At 47.6% G+C, this 20463-nt stretch overlaps 2 protein-coding genes across 2 annotated transcripts in view; both read right to left on the reverse strand.

Moving 5' to 3' along the window:
- Nucleotides 1–331: 331 nt before the first annotated feature.
- Nucleotides 332–1120, reverse strand: NEUROG2 (neurogenin 2). The gene has a single exon (XM_045537493.1). The coding sequence runs from the start codon at nt 1118–1120 to the stop codon at nt 332–334; it is 789 nt and encodes a 262-aa protein (XP_045393449.1).
- A 17793-nt stretch (nt 1121–18913) lies between these two features.
- The window catches only part of ZGRF1 (zinc finger GRF-type containing 1), a 44083-nt gene continuing 42533 nt past the window's right edge, over nt 18914–20463 (reverse strand). Inside the window, exons 27-28 of the mRNA XM_045537494.1 lie at nt 19973–20234; nt 18914–19792 (exon numbers count right to left, since the gene is read on the reverse strand). Coding sequence (XP_045393450.1) covers nt 19668–19792; nt 19973–20234 — 387 coding nt within the window. The 3' untranslated portion in view covers nt 18914–19667. The remainder of the gene's footprint in view (nt 19793–19972; nt 20235–20463) is intronic.

Consider the following 20463-nt stretch of genomic DNA (forward strand, 5'->3'; position numbering starts at 1 on the left):
AGATTCACACGCGCTGCGCCCGGTCCTCCGGCGACACAGAGAAGGGGGAGGAGCGCCAGTCCGCTCCGCAGACTCCTGAGCTGCGCCACCATCGTCTCTCCCCAGCATCGTTTTAAGTCTCAGGAAGGCCCCCAAACGCCACCAGCTCCATCACACCTTCAATAAATCACAGCCCGTCTGAACGAATATAGTCAAGGAAGGCAGCAAGCCCTGCGAAGGGAGGTGGCCTCCCGGGCGTGGAAATTGGGGACAGCGGAGGGGAGGAGGGCCCGGCTGGGGACAGGAAAGGGGAAGCCACTGAGGCCCGGCGTGGGTCGCGGAGACGGCAGCTCTAGACGCAGTCCCTGGCGGCTCCGGGGAGGCGCGGCGCGTAGCGGTGCTTGTCGCGCGGCGGGGGCTGCCAGTAGTCCGGGTCCGAGCCCGCGGGGCTGGCGGGCGACAGGGCGCAGCTGTACGGGGAGGTGGAGCTGGGGGACGCGGAGGAGAACGGCGCGGGACTGTCGCTGCAGCTCCACGTGGAGGCGGCCGACGGGCTGTCCCCGCCGCTGCTCGGGGCGGCGCCCGCGGTCCCCGGGCTCAGCAGCGCCGCGTCGGGGAACAGGGTCCCCGGCAGGCCACCGCCGCCACCGCCGCAGTGCTCGGCCAGGCGCAGCGTCTCGGTGAGCGCCCAGATGTAGTTGTGCGCGAAGCGCAGGGTCTCGATCTTGGTGAGCTTGGCGTCCTCGGGGAAGGTGGGCAGCACCTCGCGCAGCGCGTCCAGCGCCGCGTTCAGGTTGTGCATGCGGTGGCGCTCGCGGTTGTTGGCCTTGAGCCTGCGCGTCTTCTTGATGCGCTGCACCGTCTCCGCCGTCTTGGCGACGCGGGACACCGCCCGCGCCCGGGAGGGGCGCCGCTTGCACCCGTGCACCGGCCCCAGCAGCCGCGCAGGCCGGCAGCCCCCCGTCCCCGCCGTCCCCGCCGCCGCCACCGGGCCGCCCCGCGCGCCCGGCTCCTCGTCCTCGTCCTCGTCGCCGCTGGACGACAGCGGGGTCAGCGCCGCCGAGGCCGGGGAGGCCGAGCCGAGCACCACCAGCATGTCCCCGTCCTCCTTCAGCTCCAGGGTCTCCGATCGGACGAACATCCTGCGGAAGAGGGGACAGGGGCAGGGGGAGGAAGAGGCAAACGCGGTGTAAAGAAAGAAACCGGCGCGTTCCACGTGGCACCGAGCAGAGTGGCGCGTTCGGGCGCGGAGGGGACACGCAGCCGGGACACAGAGCCAGCCAAGGTCAGGGGCGTCCCTCGTTGTGACTCGGCGCCAGCCAGGGGGGAGGGGGGGGGTCCCGGCTTCCGGCCCCGGGAGGGGACTGTGACCCCCGCGACAGAGATCGTGCGCGGCGCGCTCGGCCCGCGCGCGAAGTTGGACGCCGCGGCGCGGCCACCTACTTACTTGGCTCTAAATGTGCTGTCGCTTTGAGGGGTGCCCGGGATCCCCGCGCCGCCGCGAGCGCCACGCTGTGTCCCTGCGCCCCGGGCCCGGCTCCGCGGGGGACCTGCGCAACGCGCGCGTTGGCCAAGCCCCGGCGGCGGCGGCGGCGGTGGCCCGCCCGGGTGTCGTGTGTGGCGGCGGCGGTGCGTGTCTGTCTGTCACTGAGTCCCCGGCCGTGCGGCTCCCGGCACGCGACTCCCGGGCCCTCCAGTTAAAGCGAAGCTGCTTGTGGTTCAGTGGCTGCGTGTCTGGCACACGACCCTCCTTAAAACCCCTTATATACCCCGAAGGAAACAATCGGATCTGCCCCCGGGCCCCCACCTCGCCCCCGTCCCCCGCCACCGCCGCCTCCTCCCCGCGTCGCGGCCCCCCTTCTCCCCCGCTTTTCTGTCCCCTGGCCTTACTCCTTTCATGGCATTATCATCATTCATTTCTTTCCCTTTCTTCACCCCCCTGCCCCCCTCGGCCCTGCCATCCATCCATCCATCCTCCTCCTCCCCCCCTCCGCCACCACCCCCCTGTCCCCTTTTTATCTAATCAGCATAAAATGGTTCCAAAGCTCCGCTTGGAGCTCGAGGCCGGGGCCCGGAGCTGCGGAGGCCGCGGCGGCCGCAGCGGCTCAAGCTGCGGCTGTTGTCGCCGCCGCTGCCCATTGTGATTGGTGGCTCGCGCTCGGCTGGAGCGTGCCGCTAATTTATTAATGAATGGAGGTCGCGCGGCGCAGCTGGCCAATCAGGGCGGCCCGGACTCCGGGAGGCCCGCGAGCCACGCGCACCGGAGCCCGCTCCCTTTCAGCGGCTCATTAGGGGCCCGGGCGCTGGGGGGGGACCCGGGCTGTCGCCCCCGCCCCCCTGTCCCCGCGGCCGCCGCGGCTCCCCACCCCCCACCCACCCCCCTGCCCCGGCGCGCGAGCTCGCACCGCACCCGGCGCGGCCCGGCCTGCAGCTCCCGGGCGAGGGGCGCTCGGAATTACTTAATGGGGGTCAGAATCCCGGGGACAGCGGTCAGCCCTGTGTGCTGCCTGGCGGCGCTTGGCAAAGCCTCTTAGGGACGGTTGCACATGGTGACCGATTTGCAAACGCACGCATTTGGGGGAGGGCAGGACAGGGGTGCGTGTGGCGAGCGGTGGGGGCGCGTCGTGGACGAGTGCGCTTGGCGTCCAGGGAGACGGGTGTGGGAGGCTGAGCGGAGAGGACAACACTGGGGCCTCCTAGCGTCCCCTGGACGCGGGGACAGGGCGGGGAGCGGTTGAGGGGCTTTTTAGAGGATGTGACAATAGGAACACTCACATGATCCCCAGGTAGAGCTGAAAGAAACCTCTTCGTTTTACCTGCGGTAAACTGAGGCTCGGGGCGCTGATGGAGGTGCTAGGGTGCCAGCCTCAGTTGCCAGCCTGGTGGCACGGGACGGCCAGGGTCCCGCGTGGGTGGCAGTGCGCGGAGCCGGAGGGCGGAGGGGCTGCGGCTCCTGCGAGCCAAGGGGCTGCGCTGACATTTCCCTGACCTCTGCTCCGCGCTGGGGGGGCCTTGTAGGGACATGGGGCCCGTCTTCCCGATCCTCCCGCTTTTCAATGAGAAAAAAGAGCTGAAGGGCGACTGGACTTGGGAGGAAACTTCCCGTCGGGCCCCCACCCCACCGCTGTCCCCCACGCTCACGCCCACCCTCTTGTCGACGTGGGACGGATCCGGACTCCAGCAGACCCGAGAGGCGTCCCTTGAGGTCCCCTTTGCAAATTAAGGAAGGCGCAGTGGCAGTATTAGGAATCAAAGAGTAGCAAGAGAAAACTATCTTTTTTTAAAATTAATTAATTAATTTATTTATTATTTAGTTAGTTTTCCTTGGAATGCAAGACTGCTAACTTCTGATCTTTATCTCCTTTGGTTTAAAGGAATTGGAAGTAAGTTGCATTTTCAGAGGAGGGGTGATAAAAGTAGCTGTTAGTGCTTTGGCATCGTTTTGATTTCTTTAATGTTTTCTGCAGGGAAGTGACAAGCAGAATTCAAGGGCCAAAGTGAAGAAAATGAAAATTAGAATCCTGTAAAAGAGACTCTTCCCCGTTGCAGTTCTCCAACCTTCAGACTTCTCTTTGTCTTGAAATTATTTGAAAACTATCATATTTCCCTTTGCTCATTTATATTCGTGTTTCCATTTCCTCCCATTTTAAAACAAATCCCCCAACTTTAAAACCATCATTTCTAGCTTCCTCCCCAATCCTTTCAGAACAGCTTGATTTCATTTGTTAGAAGTGCAGAAATGGAACAGGAAGAAGAAAAAGGAGGCGCGGTCCTCCTGTCTCACGTTTATTTCTCTGGGTCTCTGTCTCTCTGTCACGAGCCTGCAGAATCAGAACTTCATACATGGCTTGATGCAAGCAAAAGATGGGTCTCATCTAATGCACACATGAGCATTACTTTGTAGGCAGCAATTGAGGAAAGCAAACAAGCCCATACTCTGCTCATAGTCCTCCTAAAAGAAAAAGCCACTAGGGGTGTGGCCCTATCCAGCACAGCTGGGCAGGGATTGAAGAAACATGTGGGTGTGGATGCAGGACTTTTTGTTGGTAAATTTGAATGAAATAAAAAGTGAGAAAGCTAGGTTCTGAGGAAATGATAAAAGACTGTTAAAAATCAATACTGGAATGGATGGGAGGAACCATGGCTTGTCAGTCTCTAGATAACTATATCTCTCCACAGGAGTTGCTGCAAATAAAGACAAGCTGATAGACTAACGTAATGGAAAACAAAAGAAGGTTTACTTTAGCATCTGTAGAAATGCACCTCTTTGGACAGGTTGCTTGAAAATTTTAGTTTGGCTAGGAAGGGCTGGATTGATTTAATGATAAAACACATTTGGGAGAAGAACAGAATTGCAATCCAGTTAAGTAGAGGCTTAAAGGGAAACTGGTGAGCCTTGTGTTAATATAACCCCAAATAACAATGAGCTCAAGCTGGGTCTAATGCTTAACGCTAATGAAACACAATGGGTTTCTTAGTTGATTGTTAACAGTTATTTGGGCATCTGACTGCCTGGTTGTTATGGTCTCCCGGGATTTTATGTTTTTATGATTCACTGAAAGGGTACATGCTTTCCACTGACAAAATCCAAATCTTCTATACTGCCTGTGAGTGAGAAGTTAATAGTGAAAATTTAAGTGTATCCTTTGCAGATGTTTGGTAATGGTAAAATAGTATTTAAGGTAAACTGCACATTTCCTCTTCTGGAAGTTTCTAGAAGTTTCTGAAGGAAACTTCCAGCACTGTCAAGAAACTCAGGACTGTGTACATCAATCAACCTCTAATCCACTTAAATATAATGATATCATGGGGTCTATAGATTTTTATTTTTAAAATTAGGGCTTCTTTGGGTATATGCAGTGGTACGTGCTAGATTACTGTGCAAAGTACAGGTGTAAGGAAATCACCCTTTATTGATCTTGGGACTGCAGGAATTTTGGTTGTGTGTTTGTATTGTAGCTTTCCAGAGCTGCCTTTCTCTTGATAATAGAGCATTTTCCTCACTATGAAACACACCCTTAAGAAAAACAAAAGGACCCCGAGGGCAAGCTAACAAGGCCGGTGCAATGCACGGACCGACCGTTCCCACTCAGTTGCCTAGAGAGCAGAATTCTATTTGCTCGGCATTTTGCTCAGTTTTGCTGAAAAAAAAAAAAAAAAAAAAAAAGCAATTGCGATTTGCACTCAGCTTTGCGAAGACGTCCCTAAGGCCAAAAATATCCTTAGCTGGACTCCTCCGGCACTCTTTTAACTTAAATAAATTCGAGAGGCACTTGTGTGGTCTGAAAGATTGTCCAGATGAAACGAGGCTGAAATGCCCTGGGACCCGGGGGAAGGGGGGGGGGGGACGGTGACCGAAGGCCGCTCCTGTCCACTGCGTGAACTGTCCTATGGGGTCAAACTGTTCATCTGCAGCCCCTCTTTCAGTGTGCAACCCCTACTTTAAGAGAACAAAAGCTCAAAGCAGGCAGTTATCAAGAAGTGGGAGCTCCATGATTTAAACTCATCCCGAGTGCGTGCGGCGGGAGAGAAGTGAAGTCAGGGGAGGGGGGCAGGGGGTGGAGATCTTTAGGAAGGTCTTTGTTGCCTCTAAGAAGCTTGAACTCTGAGACGACCCGAAAGCCCTAAAGTTTACGGTAGGTGTTGCTTGCGGAGCCCTAGGCTACACCCCGTCCACACTTCGACCTCACAAGTGGCGTAAGGGGACAACCGGTCCCCGCGCTGGGCTCTTGCTGTTGCAGGCGACCTTCCTGGCGAGGACCAGAGCAAAGGCTCGGCTGTCCAGAAAGCCTGTCCCCAAAGTCACACTCCAGCATCCAGGCCGAGAGGAGAGGGGACTGCTCATGCTCTGCTGAAAGATCGGGATGAAAGCCTGCCGAGGGGGGCTTTGCACCCTAAATTCTAATCTTCCCAGTGAGCTCTTCTCTGCAAGGTGCAAAGATGCCGAGAAAAAGCAAATCCTGCGCATCTTGCACGCCCACCCCACCCCCAGTCTCTAGTTCTTGGCTTCCAGAACAAGCCAGCCCGGAGCAGGGACGATTAATTAGCGTCGTCTGCAGAGGACCCCTTGCAGCGCCAGGGTGCCTTGGTGGCGCTGGTGAGCGCTGGGAGCCAGCGTGAGTCCGGATTTTTTGACGATCCCCTTCCCGGAGCCAAAGAAGCCCAGGGGGATGGCAGTGTAAACTCATGCCCCGCCTTCGTCCCGGTCCCCAGCCACCGCTCCCACGTGGCATTCTCAGTCTCAGCCTCGCTTTCCCCTTGGATCCCGTCCGGAGAGGACTGGGTTTCAACCGAGTCCTGGAGAGGTCCGGTTGGGTCGCTGAGCTGTCCCCTCGCTGCACCAAGCCCTTACCCCTGCAGTACCTTCGCCAGGGGGGACAGAAGCAGGGACGATCGTCCCCCAGGCGCCATCCCCATTCCGGGGACCCCGATCTCCAGCCCGCACCCCGTCCGCAGGTGCTGGGGGGGGGTCCCTTTCCCTCTGCGCCCACCCCACCCTCGCCGCGTCCGCTCCGGGGAGCGCAGAGCCCGGCAGACGTCTCCTCGCCCTTTCTGCGTCCGTCGTCTTTCCCACGAGGGAAAGATGTCACCGTAGGAGACTTTGCCAGTCCCCGCCAGCTTTCTGATTGTTTGTCCCCAGGTAAGGGCAAAAGAACAGCCGGCGCGTGAATGGAGAGCTTGGGGGCCCACTAGGGACAGAACCTCATCCCCCCCCCAACCCCAACCCTCCGTGCCTGCAAAAAGGGACATTGGCTATCCAGGGGGAGAGTGCAAGAAAGAGCACTAATCGCTGAACCAGGAGACAAACACGATTACCAGCTCCGAGCCTTGAGTCAGAAAGTCTCATAGACTTTAAGATGTTAATCCCCGGCATAATCCTTCCTTTGGCGTGTCGGAATAGCGCAGCCACAAGAGTTGTTTTGTTATTTATATTGGCGTTTAATAAAACTCAGCCAGCGGTGAATGGGCTGCCCACTCTCCAATGGTAATTAATTCCCTATTTCAGTGACCCAATTGTCCCGGGACAGAGCGGTGGGCCCGTCCCCGGTGCCCCGAGCCCCCTTTGTGCGGATACGCTGCCCCTCGTGCTTCAACAGCTATGGAAACTCATTCTTTTGATGTCATTCAAAGAGCTTTCCTTGGGCATCTTCTAAACTTCAAGGACCCTTTTCTTTCTCCCTTCCATGAAAAGCAGTGCGGGCTTGACCACCTCTGTAGAATTTAATGATTTGGTGAAAAGGGCCCTTTGGGATTTGTGTAAGGAGCTGGACAGAAAGGAAATTTGGCAGCCTGCGCCCTCGCGGGGACGGTCCCGAACCTGGAAAACACAAAACTTATTCAGAGAAATGGATAAAGATCTTGAGAGCTGATTTGCCCTCTCCTGTCCCCACTAAGGAGGGGGAAGAAAAAAAAAACTGCAAAACACAAAACCTACAATTCTCTTCTGGAAATAAATATATTGTTTGCTGTTGATATGAATCAAAAGGGTGAGGTTGAGGCAAATAAATTCGAATCTTTAGCAATGAAGCTGTCTTAATCCGTACCTGTTGGCAATAAATAGGACATCAGCTCATTCCTTTAATTTATTCATTGAATCATCATCCCTCCTTCCTACATGCAAAATACACTTAATGAGCAATGAATGTGTGTCAACCACTGTCCCAGCCCTGGGAACACTGCCATGCACAAGATAAACACAATTTGTACCCCTGTAGAGCTTACCTTCAAATGGGTAGACCCAAATCAAAAATTGCATGAGTCGTAAACTATGCAGACTATAAAACCGGAATGCAATAGAGAGTGTCAGGAAAGGGTGAGCATATGGTTTATTTTTCAGGGATCCAAAGAGATACTTTAGACCCCAAAACATTTAGGGTCGACCCTTGTAGCTGATGTCTTCATTCTTTTTATCCACCCCAGGATTTCTCGAGCGCCTACTGTGTGCCAGGCGCCGAGTAGGCCCGGAGCGCGAAGCAAACAGCTGTGGCCCGCGCGGTGTGGTTAGTGACAATATTGTGCTAACGCGACTGTCGCCGTCGCCAGGGGTCTCCAGGCCGGGAGGGGGCGGCCGCGGCGCGCCCGGGCGGCGCTCCCTGAACAAGCAGCTCTTCTATGTCTTTATACGACACTTCCAAAAAAAAAAAAGAAAGAAAAAAAAAAAAAAAAAAAAAAACTTCGCTAAGTCACAGAAACAATTCAGAATTCAACTAAGAAAATACAGGGCGAACCATATGGCCCGGCTGGCTCGAGTCGGCCGCATTTTCCCCGCAGACAAAGAAGGGATTGAGAGTTGAAGGAAAGGAGAAAAAAAAAAAAAAAAGAAAAAGAAAAAAAAAACCCAAAGAAAAAAAAAAAAAAAACCGAAAAAAAAAAAAAAACTCAAAAAAAAAAAAAAAAAAAAAAAAGAAACCAACTTTCCGGCTGATGAAGCTGTTGTCTGGAGGCAATGATCCCAAATCTGAAGGCTTTATTCCGGCTGCGACGGAGACGTGCTATGTCATATGATTAGCATCTTTCATATTTAGCAGAGGGGGCCCGGCTGCCAGGGTGCAGAGAAAGGCGACAGAAAGAAGGGGGCACATGCTGCAGTGGATTTAGCATTTGAAAGAGAGCAAGGCGATCGGATAAATACACTTAAACGAGGATTTAGTTTTACTCCCGTGGAGTTCTAATGGGTTGTTGATTGAGATTTTAGGGGCCTGGAACCGAGGTGTCAGCAGGAATTTAAAGGAGGCATTCAGTGCCCCCGGCGCCCCTTTTCTCCATCTTCCCCTCCCCCCTCCGTGCGCCTCCGAGCAGCGCGGGGGCCGCAGGGGACGTTGAAAACCAAACACAAGACAAGATGCGACGCGAGGGCGAGGGGGGCGTCCCCTGCAGCCGCGGGGTCGCGCGTCCTGGCGGGGCCACGGCGGGGCCTGGGGCCTCGGGGACAGCTCCTGGGCCCAGCCGGTGGCAGATGCGACAGTGAGCTCGGAGTTGTCGCTCGCGGTCCCTCCGGGGACGCCCTCTGCGGGAACCTTCACCTGCAGCTGCGGGTACAAACGCGCAGGACCCGGGGGTGCGAGGCCCGGAGACAGAAATAAACACACCCAACACCCTCCCTGGCGGTGCTCAGGGCAGCCGCGTTCCAGAACAATCCGGTCTAGGCTCCAAGACTTTGTTATTATTTTTTTTTTTTTGGAGACACAGTCTCACTCTGTTGCCCGGGCTAGAGTGAGTGTCGTGGCGTCAGCCTCGCTCGCAGCAACCTCAAACTCCCGGGCTCAAGCGATCCTCCTGCCTCAGCCTCCCGAGTAGCTGGGACTACAGGCATGCGCCACCATGCCTGGCTAATTTTTTCTATATATATTTTTAGCTGTCCAGCTAATTTCTTTCTATTTTTAGTAGAGACGGGGTCTCGCTCTTGCTCAGGCTGGTCTCGAACTCCTGACCTCGAGTGATCCTCCCGCCTCGGCCTCCCAGAGTGCTAGGATTACAGGCGTGAGCCACGGGTGCCCGGCTGATCCAAGACTTTTGTTGTGAGGATTTAGCAATTCAGTGACACCAAGTGACAAGTGACGCCAAGACCCAATAGTCTGGGGAAAAGACTTGGACTCCAAAAGGACCTCAGAAGCCCTTCTTGGGTGTATACTCTATCTCTGTATGTCATATAAAGTGTGTGTGGATAAATGTTTTCCTCACACACCCAGGGACTCTTTCCAAATTCACTCTCCAGACCCCTTGTGGTTCCCCTGGTATATTTTTATTCTCTTCAGAATTGGGATTTGATGTTGATTTTTAGCTAGATGTCGCGAGTGTAAATGCTGGGGGTGGGGGCCCGTGGGGCACACAGCGTCTTGGGCCTCAGGCCTCATCCCCTGGGTCTAGACGCCCAAATTCCTTTTTTCACTCTCTGTTTTCATCTCTTTCCCCCCTCAATTTACTTGACCTTAACTTTGTCAAAGTATTGTGCTTTCCCAAGGGCCAAAGGCAACTTAACATTTTAGCACTTTACCTAGGAATCCAAAGGGTGAATCTGTTCCCACATTTGTCAACAGTAGAAACTGACTAATAATAAATTATACAATAATTTACTACAGTATTTTTGTAGTAAATATTGCAGTACATATATTTTAGTATAAATGCTACAATAGCAAAATATGCAGACTTTAAAATCATATTTTAATTTTTTAAATATTTAATTTTTAAAAATCTCATAATGGCCGGGCACAGTGGCTCACGCCTGTAATCCTAGCACTCTGGGAGGCAGAGGCGGGAGGATCGCTCGAGGTTAGGAGTTCGAGACCAGCCTGAGCAAGAGCGAGACCCTGTCTCTACTAAAAATAGAAAGACATGATTTGGACAGCTAAAAAAATACATATGTATATAAAAATTAGCTGGGTATGGTGGCACACACCTGTAGTCCCAGCTACTCGGGAGGCTGAGGCAGGAGGATCACTTGAGCCCAGGAGTTTGAGGTTGCTGTGAGCTGGGCTAATGCCACGGACTAGCCAGAACAACAGAGCGAGACTCTGTCTCAAAAAAAAAAAAAAAAAAAAATCTCATAATGCTTGTTATGACCCCAATTTATAGAAGAAATTTATATCTGAATGGTTGGATGTACATATACGCACATACATCCTGGAGACACAAAACTATTCGTAATGGTTATCTTTTTGCCATTGGGTAGGGATAATTTAAATATTCACCTTTGTGTTTTATAAGTAAATATTAGAACATTATAATCAGAAATTGTCCTCTTTCATAATGCTGGCCTTCTGGAGAATGCCTTTTGTTTTTACTCTGTCAAAAGATTGGAAGGAAATTTCAGATCAGAGATGTCTGAAGTGGGGTGAGATATATCACAGAACTCATCCACAGTTAAAATTAAAGCCCCAGGAATCGGACTGTTTGCATTGACATGGGATGCTATAATTTTAAAACAAACTTTTAAAACTTCGTCTTGAACTATCAATGTAAACATAGTTGTAGAGGACAGAAACATACAGTGTAATTTAAGCATTTTTGTTAAGTCAAAATTCCTGGGGCTGGACAGAGAAATGAAAGCTCCTCAATGCTATTATTTTCTATGTTCTGGGTGGAACATTTCTAATTTTCAGAGAGATCACATCATAGGGTTTTGCTAGATTTCTAAAGAAAGATTTTTGTTTGTTTGTTTTTACTAATGTCCCAAAGTAAAACATTCTCTTATTTAATAACACTTGTTAGCAGGAAATCCTTTGTGTCTAATCTTTCTTCCATGTGTTTCTTCTTGACCCACCCTTATTAGTGATTAAAAACTTTCCTCTTTTTTCATTCTGTGCTTGAAACTCTGGCATATATCGCTGCTATATTAGAAATAATCAGGATCCAGAAAATGTTTAATTCTGGGTTTTGCTTGCCTGTGCTTTTAGGATTTGGGCTTTCTCTGTGACAGAAGCCATCGTTACCCTGAAGGAGGCTACTGTGGGTTGCTATTTAACTGCATTTTTATGGCACCAATCACCACACTGAAACTATGTTGCATTATTGTCAGCGCATGAGACAGCAGGACTGAGAATAAGAGAAAGGAAAGGATTTGCAAGAGGATAATGCATTCCTCTCAGCAAATTCTCTTTTTCTCCAGGGTTTTTATGTTTGCGGATTTGAGGATTCATTTTCCCTTGAAGGAAAAAGAAAAAAAAAGAACGATTTCACAATGCAATATTGTGCAGAAAAATCAAGAGATGTTTTTATAAGTTTTTTGTGTGGCAAAACTCTACTAAGAAATTTTGGGGAAAAAAAGAAAAACCAAAATAGGCTAAAAATAAAAAAAAAACTTTGTAATTAGTTCTTCTTAAAGTTCTTCTTTTGGATTTTTTGAGTGGGGCTATATTTTCCTAACTGGGCTCTGACTGATGGGTTTGATTTTAAATAGGCAGTTTTTCTTTCTTTCTTCTTTCTTTCTTTCTTTCTCCTTCTTTCTTTTCTTTTCTTTCTTTCTTTCTTTCTTCTTTTTTGATTTTAAATAGGCAGTTTTTCTTTCTTTCTTTCTTTCTCTCTTTCTTTCTTTCTTTCTTTCTCTCTCTCTTTCTCTCTCTCTCTCTCTTTCCTTCCTTCCTTCCTTTCTTCCTTCCTTCCTTTCTTTGAGACAGAGTCTCACTCTGTTGCCCAGGCTAGAGTGCCGTGGCATCAGCCTAGCTCACAGCAACCTCAAACACCTGGGCTCAAGCGATCCTCCTGTCTCAGCCTCCCAAGTAGCTGGGACTATAGGCATGTGCCACCGTGCCCGACTAATTTTTCTATATATATTTTTAGTTGGCCAGATAATTTCTTTCTATTTTTGGTAGAGATGGGGTCTGGCTCTTGCTCAGGCTGCTCTCGAACTCCTGACCTCGAGCGATCCTCCCGCCTCGGCCTCCCAGAGTGCTAGGATTACAGGCATGAGCCACCACGGCCGGCCTTAGGCGGTTTTTCTTGATACTGATTTAAATTGTTTACTGACGTTCATCCTTTTTTTTTTTTTTTTTTTGAGACAGGGTCTCACTTTCTTGCCCGGGCTAGAGTGAGTGCCGTGGCATCAGCCTAGCTCACAGCAACCTCAGACTCCTGGGCTTAAGCGATCCTACTGCCTCAGCCTCCCGAGTAGCTGGGACTACAGGCATGAGCCACCATGCCCGGCTAATTTTTTTTTTTTGTATATATATTTTTAGTTGGCCAGATAATTTCTTTCTATTTTTAGTAGAGACGGGGTCTCACTCTTGCTCAGGCTGGTCTCGAACTCCTGACCTCGAGCGATCCACCCGCCTCGGCCTCCCAGAGCTAGGATTACAGGCGTGAGCCACCGCGCCCGGCCGTTCATCCTTAATAGTATTCACTAAATGAACTAGAAGAGTCATCTGTATTGCGTGAATGAATGCATTGATGAGATACTTCTCATTCAGGCTTGTACTTAGATGGTAAAGGGAGTTTGCCATTCCCACAAGACACTCACTCATCAAGTGGAACAGTGGGGCTCCTAGCCCCATTCTCCCCAAGTGTATATCTCCTAGAGAGGCAATAGGAGAATTGCGAGCCTCCAGAGAAAGCATCTCAGTACATAGACCTATGGGAATCCCAGGGAAACATCTCTCTCCCCACCCAGTGACCCGAAAGTGAAGCCCATTGGTCGACCAGTTCTCCCCAGCAACACCCACCCCCATACAAGAGCTTCCAGTCAACTTTTTAGTATTTTCTTCCTGAATATAAATGTAAGGTCAAGAATCATTAGTCATATCAAGAAAATCCTCAGCATGAAAGCTAGAGATGAAAATACGCTGAAAAAGAAATCTGGAGTGAACAGAAATATTGCAAGGAAAGGAAGATTTTTCAAAACTAATATTTGCAGAAAGAGAAGAGAAAGTATTACACACATAAAAGAAGAATAGAATGCTACATAAAAGGGAATAATCAGAGAACAAGAAAGAGTTCGTAGAGACTAAATTTATGGTCATCATATTATGTGTGGTATTATATGTATCATAACTTTAATCTAGAGCTTTAAAGATAAAATTAATGGAATATCTTAGAGAGTGTAGGAAAAAAAGTCAAAGTATAGACAACAGTAAGGATAAGAGACTTATAGGATCAGTCCAGGAGTCTATCATTTGGGCAGAGGGAGTAGCAGAGAGAATAGAAAGAGAATGGACAAAATTATCTCAGAAGTGAAGAACAAGTGAATAGTTTTAAAACAACTGTTGTGTATTCATGCAATAAAATCTTATTCAGCATTAAAAGGAATGAACTGTTGAAATACACAATTACACGGATACACCTCAAAAAACATACTGATTAAAAAGATGCAAAAGGTACGATATGATTTCATTTATATTAAGTCAGGCAAAACTAGTCTATGGTGAGAGTGGATTGGTGGTTCCCTTGGGTGGAGGAGAGATTGCCTCCAAAGGTGGGCACAAGGGAACTTTTGGGAATGATGGAATGTTCTAGATCTTGATTGTGGTGGTGGTTACAGAGGTGTACATACATTCGTCAAAATTTATCAAAACGGGTCATATTTATTGTATGTGCCTCAGTCAAAGTAGTTTTAAAAAACCAAACATTTTTTAGGATAAATGATTTTGAACCTAGTGGTGGACCAAGGATCACATGTTGAAAAGCAATATGACAGGTGATGAGATGCCATTGGAAAATCCTAATGTGATCATATTTGCATGTTAGAAAAACCATTCTGGTGGGAAGAGCGACTGGAGACAATGAGGTGAAGAGCTTATTAGGGACATATAACTTCCGGGCATATGGGACGTGTGAGATCCATTATCATAAATGTGTTGTGGCACCCATCTGCCCATTAGGATAATTTCCTCTAGAACATCCGGCAGCCCAAGTACAAGAAAGTAGAAAAGGATGTTTTCACTAATCCATGGTTACAGTTTTCTCAGCTGGAAAAAAAAAAAAAACCAAAACCCGCATCAAAGCCACAATATGCCACGGTAGTTGAGGGTACTTAACCAGGATGACATCTGGGCAGACAGGAAAAGATAGGGAAGCCGACAGATTGTAGGGTTAGCAAAGGGTCTGGAGACGAGACCAAGAAGATGCCAGAAAGTGTGTGCAGGAGAAGGGAGGGAGAGGCCGTGGTCAGTGGCATGTCGGAGTAATGTAGGGTGATGGAAAATCTCACATGATTTTTTTTAAGTTTAAACAATATGGAGGCCGGGCCCGGTGGCTCACGCCTGTCATCCTAGCAGTCTGGGAGGCCAAGGCTGGAGGATTGCTCGAGGGCAGGAGTTCGAGACCAGCCTGAGCAAGAGCGAGGCCCCGTCTCTACTAAAAATAGAGAGAAATGATCTGGACAGCTAAAAATATATACAGGAAAAAATTAGCCGGGCATGGTGGCGCATGCCTGTAGTCCCAGCTACTCAGGAGGCTGAGGCAGGAGGATCGCTTGAGCCCAGGAGTTGGAGTTGCTGTGAGCGAGGCTGACGCCACGGCACTCTAGCCCAGGTGACAGAGTGAGACTCTGTCTCAAAAAAAAAAAAAAAAGACCTGGGATCTTTTCGCACCTCAGGATTTGCCAACTACGTGTCTTCCCCGCCGGTTAGGCCCTTCCATGCATGTCTGTCCTCCTCCTCCCTCTCGATGCCTTCCCTAGTCTTCAACGATCTAGCCTCTGCTTCACACCTCGTAGCCTGGCCCTGACTCGAGGACAAGGAGACCGAGCATCATGGCCGTGTTAGTTCTTGGTGTATTTACAAGTACCCATTCCGAAAGAATAGGCAAAGGAGCTCGATTTCCTTCCTTCGAGCATGCCCCCAAGTTTCTCCATCAGAGAGAGCTCTACCCCGCCCCACACCGGGGTAAGGTGCACTAACCAGCCCTGCACGCCACGCCTGGGCTGACACATCAAACAACCTTCTGTCCCACGCCTGTTAGAGAAGATTGCACCAGCTCACGCAGGGCCAGACCCAGAGCAGATGCTCAATGCATTCACTGGCTTTAATTCCAGCAAAGAAAGACTTAGTTCTATTCCAAAAAGCCACAAATCCATCATAATTCAGCCCCCCAAAATGTACTGTTTCAACTTAAAAGAGGCTGAGTCGCAGAGGTATCCTGACACTTTCACTTTGGAAGTTTTCTCTACTCAAGTTTTCTTTTAGCCTGCAAGTTGACGGCTTCCTGATTTTTCAACACGTGCAGGCATACACTCGTCCTCAATTACTCTATTATCAGGACTCAGTATGCCCGATTAGAAAGTAAAATAGTAAGGAAAAGCAATAATTTAGACACAAACAGAGAGTTTTTTTAAAAAATCAAACTAAGTAGTGTTTCAGGATGAGAGGAAGTCAGAGGCTCGCAGAGCTGTTTGGTTTGTATTCTTTTTCCTTTATAATCAAGTCAAGCTCGCGGAAACCAAAAACACAACTTGAATTAAACACACATTTCACTCATGATTAATTACGAAGCAGGCATTTCAAATCAGTGTTGATCTAATGTTTTTAGAATAATTATTTCATTTTCAAGGCCCAATATCTGTCGAGTAAATCACCAATTTCCAGTTCATTCTTATTTAGTATAAAAAATCTAATTAGTATAAAGCTATTTCACAGCTGCCTTTAAATTAAACCACAGTCAAGAGCATGTAGCGTTTGGGGTTTGCTTTGGCATCTCTAAATCAAACGTTCTTTTTGTTCACATATGAAAGAACAGGACCAAAAATTATGTTTTATTTTAAAGTTTTAAGCTGAGCTTCATAACCTCAGATTTTAACTTGCAATTTTTTACAAGTAACTCAAATTTTGAAATGTATATTTTTTAAGGACAAAGGTTGGCTGCAGAGAAGAAAATATATTTTTTAAGCTTTTTGTTTGTTTGTTTTTTAAGACACGGTCTCACTCTGTCATCCAGGCTAGCATGCAGTGGCATCATCCTAGCTCACAGCAACCTCAAACTCCTGGGTTCAAGGAATCCTCCTGCCTCAGCCTCCCAAGTAGCTGGGACTACAGGTATGCACCACCATGCCCAGCTGATTTTTCTATGCTTTGTAGAGACGGGGGGGTGTCACTCTTGCTCAGGCTGGTCTCGAACTCTTGACCTCAAGTGGCCCTCCCGCCTCGGCCTTGCAAAGTGCTAGGATTACCGGTGTGAGCCACCACGACTGGCCCCCATTTCTGATAATTATAAGAATTTTAAGAATCACCAGCTCAGCTATTAATACTGATTTTGTTAATAATCACTTTTCTTTCTTGCATTAAGTAACAAACTAGATCTTGTAGTAACAAGTGTAGACCTTCCAAAACCTTCAAAGAGAAGGCAACAAACCCATTTCTCTAGTAAAAATTATTTTTACCAGGCGGGGTTGGGAACCTGCAGCCTCAGGGCCATGCGTGGCTCTCCAGGTCTCCAAGTGCAGCCCCTCGACCAAATCCAGACTTCACAGAACAAATCCTAAAGGCCACACTCGAGGATCCAGAAAGCCGTGTGTGGTCCCAACAATAATTTATTGTTCAACAAATAAGCTGTTAATAAGTTATCACATACTAAATTGACCAAGGCAAATTATCTGGACATAATTCTGGTTGAATAAAAGAGGATGGGAAGATTTTTGGTTTCAGTGTCTTTTACCCTTTGATAAAGTAAAGCGACTTACTTCACAGGCCGTGCGGTGCAGCCTAGTCTCTGAGTCAGATCAGCCTGGGTTCCAGCCTCGCCTCCGGCTAGCTGTGGTAGATTAGGCCATCACTTCACTTCCTCTCATCTTTGGCTTAATTGTTTATAGGATGGGGCTGGGCGCAGTGGCTCACGTCTGTAATCCCAGCACTCTGGGAGGCCGAGGCAGGAGGATCGCTGGAGGTCAGGAGTTTGAGACCAGCCTGAGCAAGAGCGAGACCCCGTCTCTACTAAAAATAGAAAGAAATTATCTGGGCAGCTAAGAATATATATAGAAAAAATTAGCCGGGCATGGTGGTGCATGACTGTAGTCCCAGCTACTTGGGAGGCTGAGGCAGGAGGATTGCTTGAGCCCAGGAGTTTGAGGTTGTTGTGAGCTAGGCTGATGCCTCGGCACTCTATCCTGGGCAACAGAGCGAGACCCTGTCTCAAAAAAAAAAAAAAAAAAAAAAAAAAAAAAAATATATATATATATATATATATATATATATATAGGATTTATGCCGACCAAAAAAATAGGGGCAGCCCTACTTCTAAGCGCAGTTGCAGCTTTGAGAGAGCTGGAATGCTGGGTCCACCCTTTACACCAGGACATCTGGCAGTTTGGAGACATGTTTAGTTGTCACAACTTGGAACAAGGAGCTGCTGGCATCTAGTGGGCAGAGGCCAGAGATGCTGCCAAACATCCCCTGAGGCACAGGACAGCGCCCCGTCACAAAGAGTTGTCAGGTCCAAAACGTCAAGAGCACCAAAGTTGAGAAATCCTACTCTATGTCATCAAGATCTCTCCCTACATTGTTGCAGAACTTGAAATTTCTGGAAAACTGACAAAATGAGAGGCAGAGGGTAGGGAGAAAGTAACGATAGCACAGGCACAAGTGTGAGTCTTTGAACAGTTCTAGATCAAAGCTGGTAGGAGTTAGACTAAGAACTGCGCAAAGTCAGCCGGCCATGTGGTTACAGATCTGAGATGGAAATTCAACCATCAGCCAAATGAACAGTAAGCGAGGCCAAGGGCAAGTCCCACAGTGTCTGCAGAGCTCTCATAAGTGAGTGCAACACAAACGCATCTTCAGATTATACAAAGGCTCAACAGATATACCATGCATATACTCTTCTTGGGAAAACAAAATTACTTGAGACCTAGCTCCAGCTGGCCAAGAACAGACTCAAAATTAACAAATAAAAAAAATGGGGAGGTCAGGCAGCAAAACTCAGGAATCCAGTTTAAATATAGGCTGTCAGTCAGATTGTACCGTTCATGGGTAAAGTATGACTCTACAATACTTCCTTCAACTATTCCTTACCAACTGTAAGGAACTGTTGGAAGTCACATTTTTCACTTTAGTTTGGATGAACACTTAAAAGAACAATCAAATGCAAACAGGAATGCCTTTGAGAAAAAACTGGGAGAATTACTTGGTTGTTGAATTTATTTTTCTCCCTCACATAAAAGAAGAGTTCCATAGAGGTTGACAGGTCACTTTTTTATTGTGAAGTAATTCAAGTAGCCATTTTCTGCATCTTTAAAATGAATATTGAGTGACTTGTGTCACTAAGATTTTAAGTTGGTAAAAATAGTTCATTAATATTAATTATAATTAAACCCTTGTCATTCTTCCACCTATGGAAGAATGTTCCTTTGTTAATAATGTCTAAGAATTAGTACAGATTCAAATGGTTTAAAACTTACCTACATAAATACATACAGAATATAAGCATATGTTCATGATTATCTCTGGGTAGTGGATTTCCATGAGATTTTTGTTTCTTTTGTATACTTTCTTATATTTTACAATTTTCTACAAGGAGAATATATTATGTTAAAAGGAAAAAGTTTTAATCCATATATATTATACATATCAATAACTACTGTGCAAATAAACGCACAGGAAAAAGGCTAGAAGGAAATGAACCAAAGGTAGTCTTTCATTCATCTGTCCATTCCTCCAGTGGATATTTATTAAGCACCTTCTATACCAGACATGGTGCCAGGCATTGCCCAGGGCAAGGCGTTGAGCACTGCTGTCTCCAGTTGTGAACTTTGAGTGTTTTTTTCTTTCTTCTCTTTTGTACTTCTCAAAAGCTTTGTTTTGAATCTTTTCATTTATAAAATAGTGAAGCATTTTATTTATTTTTAAAAGATTCTGGTAGACAGTGCTCAGAAAGGAGTGCTGGCATTCTGACTGTGTAGATGTGTCTCATAGATGAGCTTCTGAGATATTCACTTATCATTGAAGTACATTGGTATTTCCCTTCCCCTGCACCTTGGGAAATTCATTTCTTTAGCAAACAGAAAATATACTTTTTAGAAACTAGTTATTTTTAATAGGATTTTATTTTACCTTCAACATCTGCCTATCTTAATATAAATAATATATATTTTTGAAGAACAAATTTTTAGATGTATTTACTATGTTATTTAAATATCAGAGATAAAGTATTTTTATAAAAAGGGTTTGAGTAATAAAAACATAAAAAATTAATATGTAGTATAAAATGAATCTGAATTTACTTAAATTAAAAATGTCTATACCATGTCTTTTTGTAAATGCGATTTATCTTTAGATTTTCTCTTTTTCATTCTTTTTCTTCTGTTTTTCTTCTGCTTGTTTTTCAAAATAATCTTTAAGGAGATGGTCCAGCTGTGGTTCACAGTGGCTTGCATGTTGCAATCCGTCTTCCCTTCCTTAAAAAGATATAAAACATGAGACAACCATTCTTTATTTAGTAGTGGCCCCCATGTTATTGTCAGTCACCACCCACAGTGGCACATGCCAAGCTGTTCCTGCAGGAACCACCCCAATATTAAGTCATAAAAGTCAGTGTTCGTTCGAAAATGCTTGAATTAAACACATTTTCATTTTACCTTCACAGTGTTGGATCACACGCCCCCACAGTCGGTTTTTCCTCAAACAGGCTAAATTTCCCACAATCAACAAATGCCTCCTTCCTCTGGTCAATGCGACGTTCATTCTTTTTTCTGAATCGATGAATCCTACGTGTCTTGTCCTTACGCAGGACAGAATGATGATCTCCTTTTCAGCTCCCTGAAAAGCATCGACCGTGGACACCTGCACAGTCCTCACGTGAGGATGCTCAGAATCCACGGCGCTGAGTAGATGACACAGCTGTGCAGGGAGGAAGGCAGGGGTCACGCGGTGCACAGGCCGGGAAGAACTTACAGACAGCAACCATTTTAATTTAACTAATATTGGATAATTTTCATTCTCTTCTATAACTCACATAGATTTAGCTAGTTTCTAAAATGATAAATGACTAGATGACAATATGAATTATGAAGCAAAATCTAAAGTGATCTGTCAATCACTCTCTAATAATTAGGAGCTAAGGCCGGGC

This window comes from Lemur catta, chromosome 26 (assembly GCF_020740605.2).
Source record: "Lemur catta isolate mLemCat1 chromosome 26, mLemCat1.pri, whole genome shotgun sequence".
Taxonomy (NCBI): Eukaryota; Metazoa; Chordata; class Mammalia; order Primates; family Lemuridae; genus Lemur; species Lemur catta.

What these genes read in the sequence shown, in the direction of transcription:
- NEUROG2 (XM_045537493.1), bottom strand. Translation starts at nt 1,120, where the DNA reads ATGTTCGTCCGATCGGAGACCCTGGAGCTGAAGGAGGACGGGGACATG.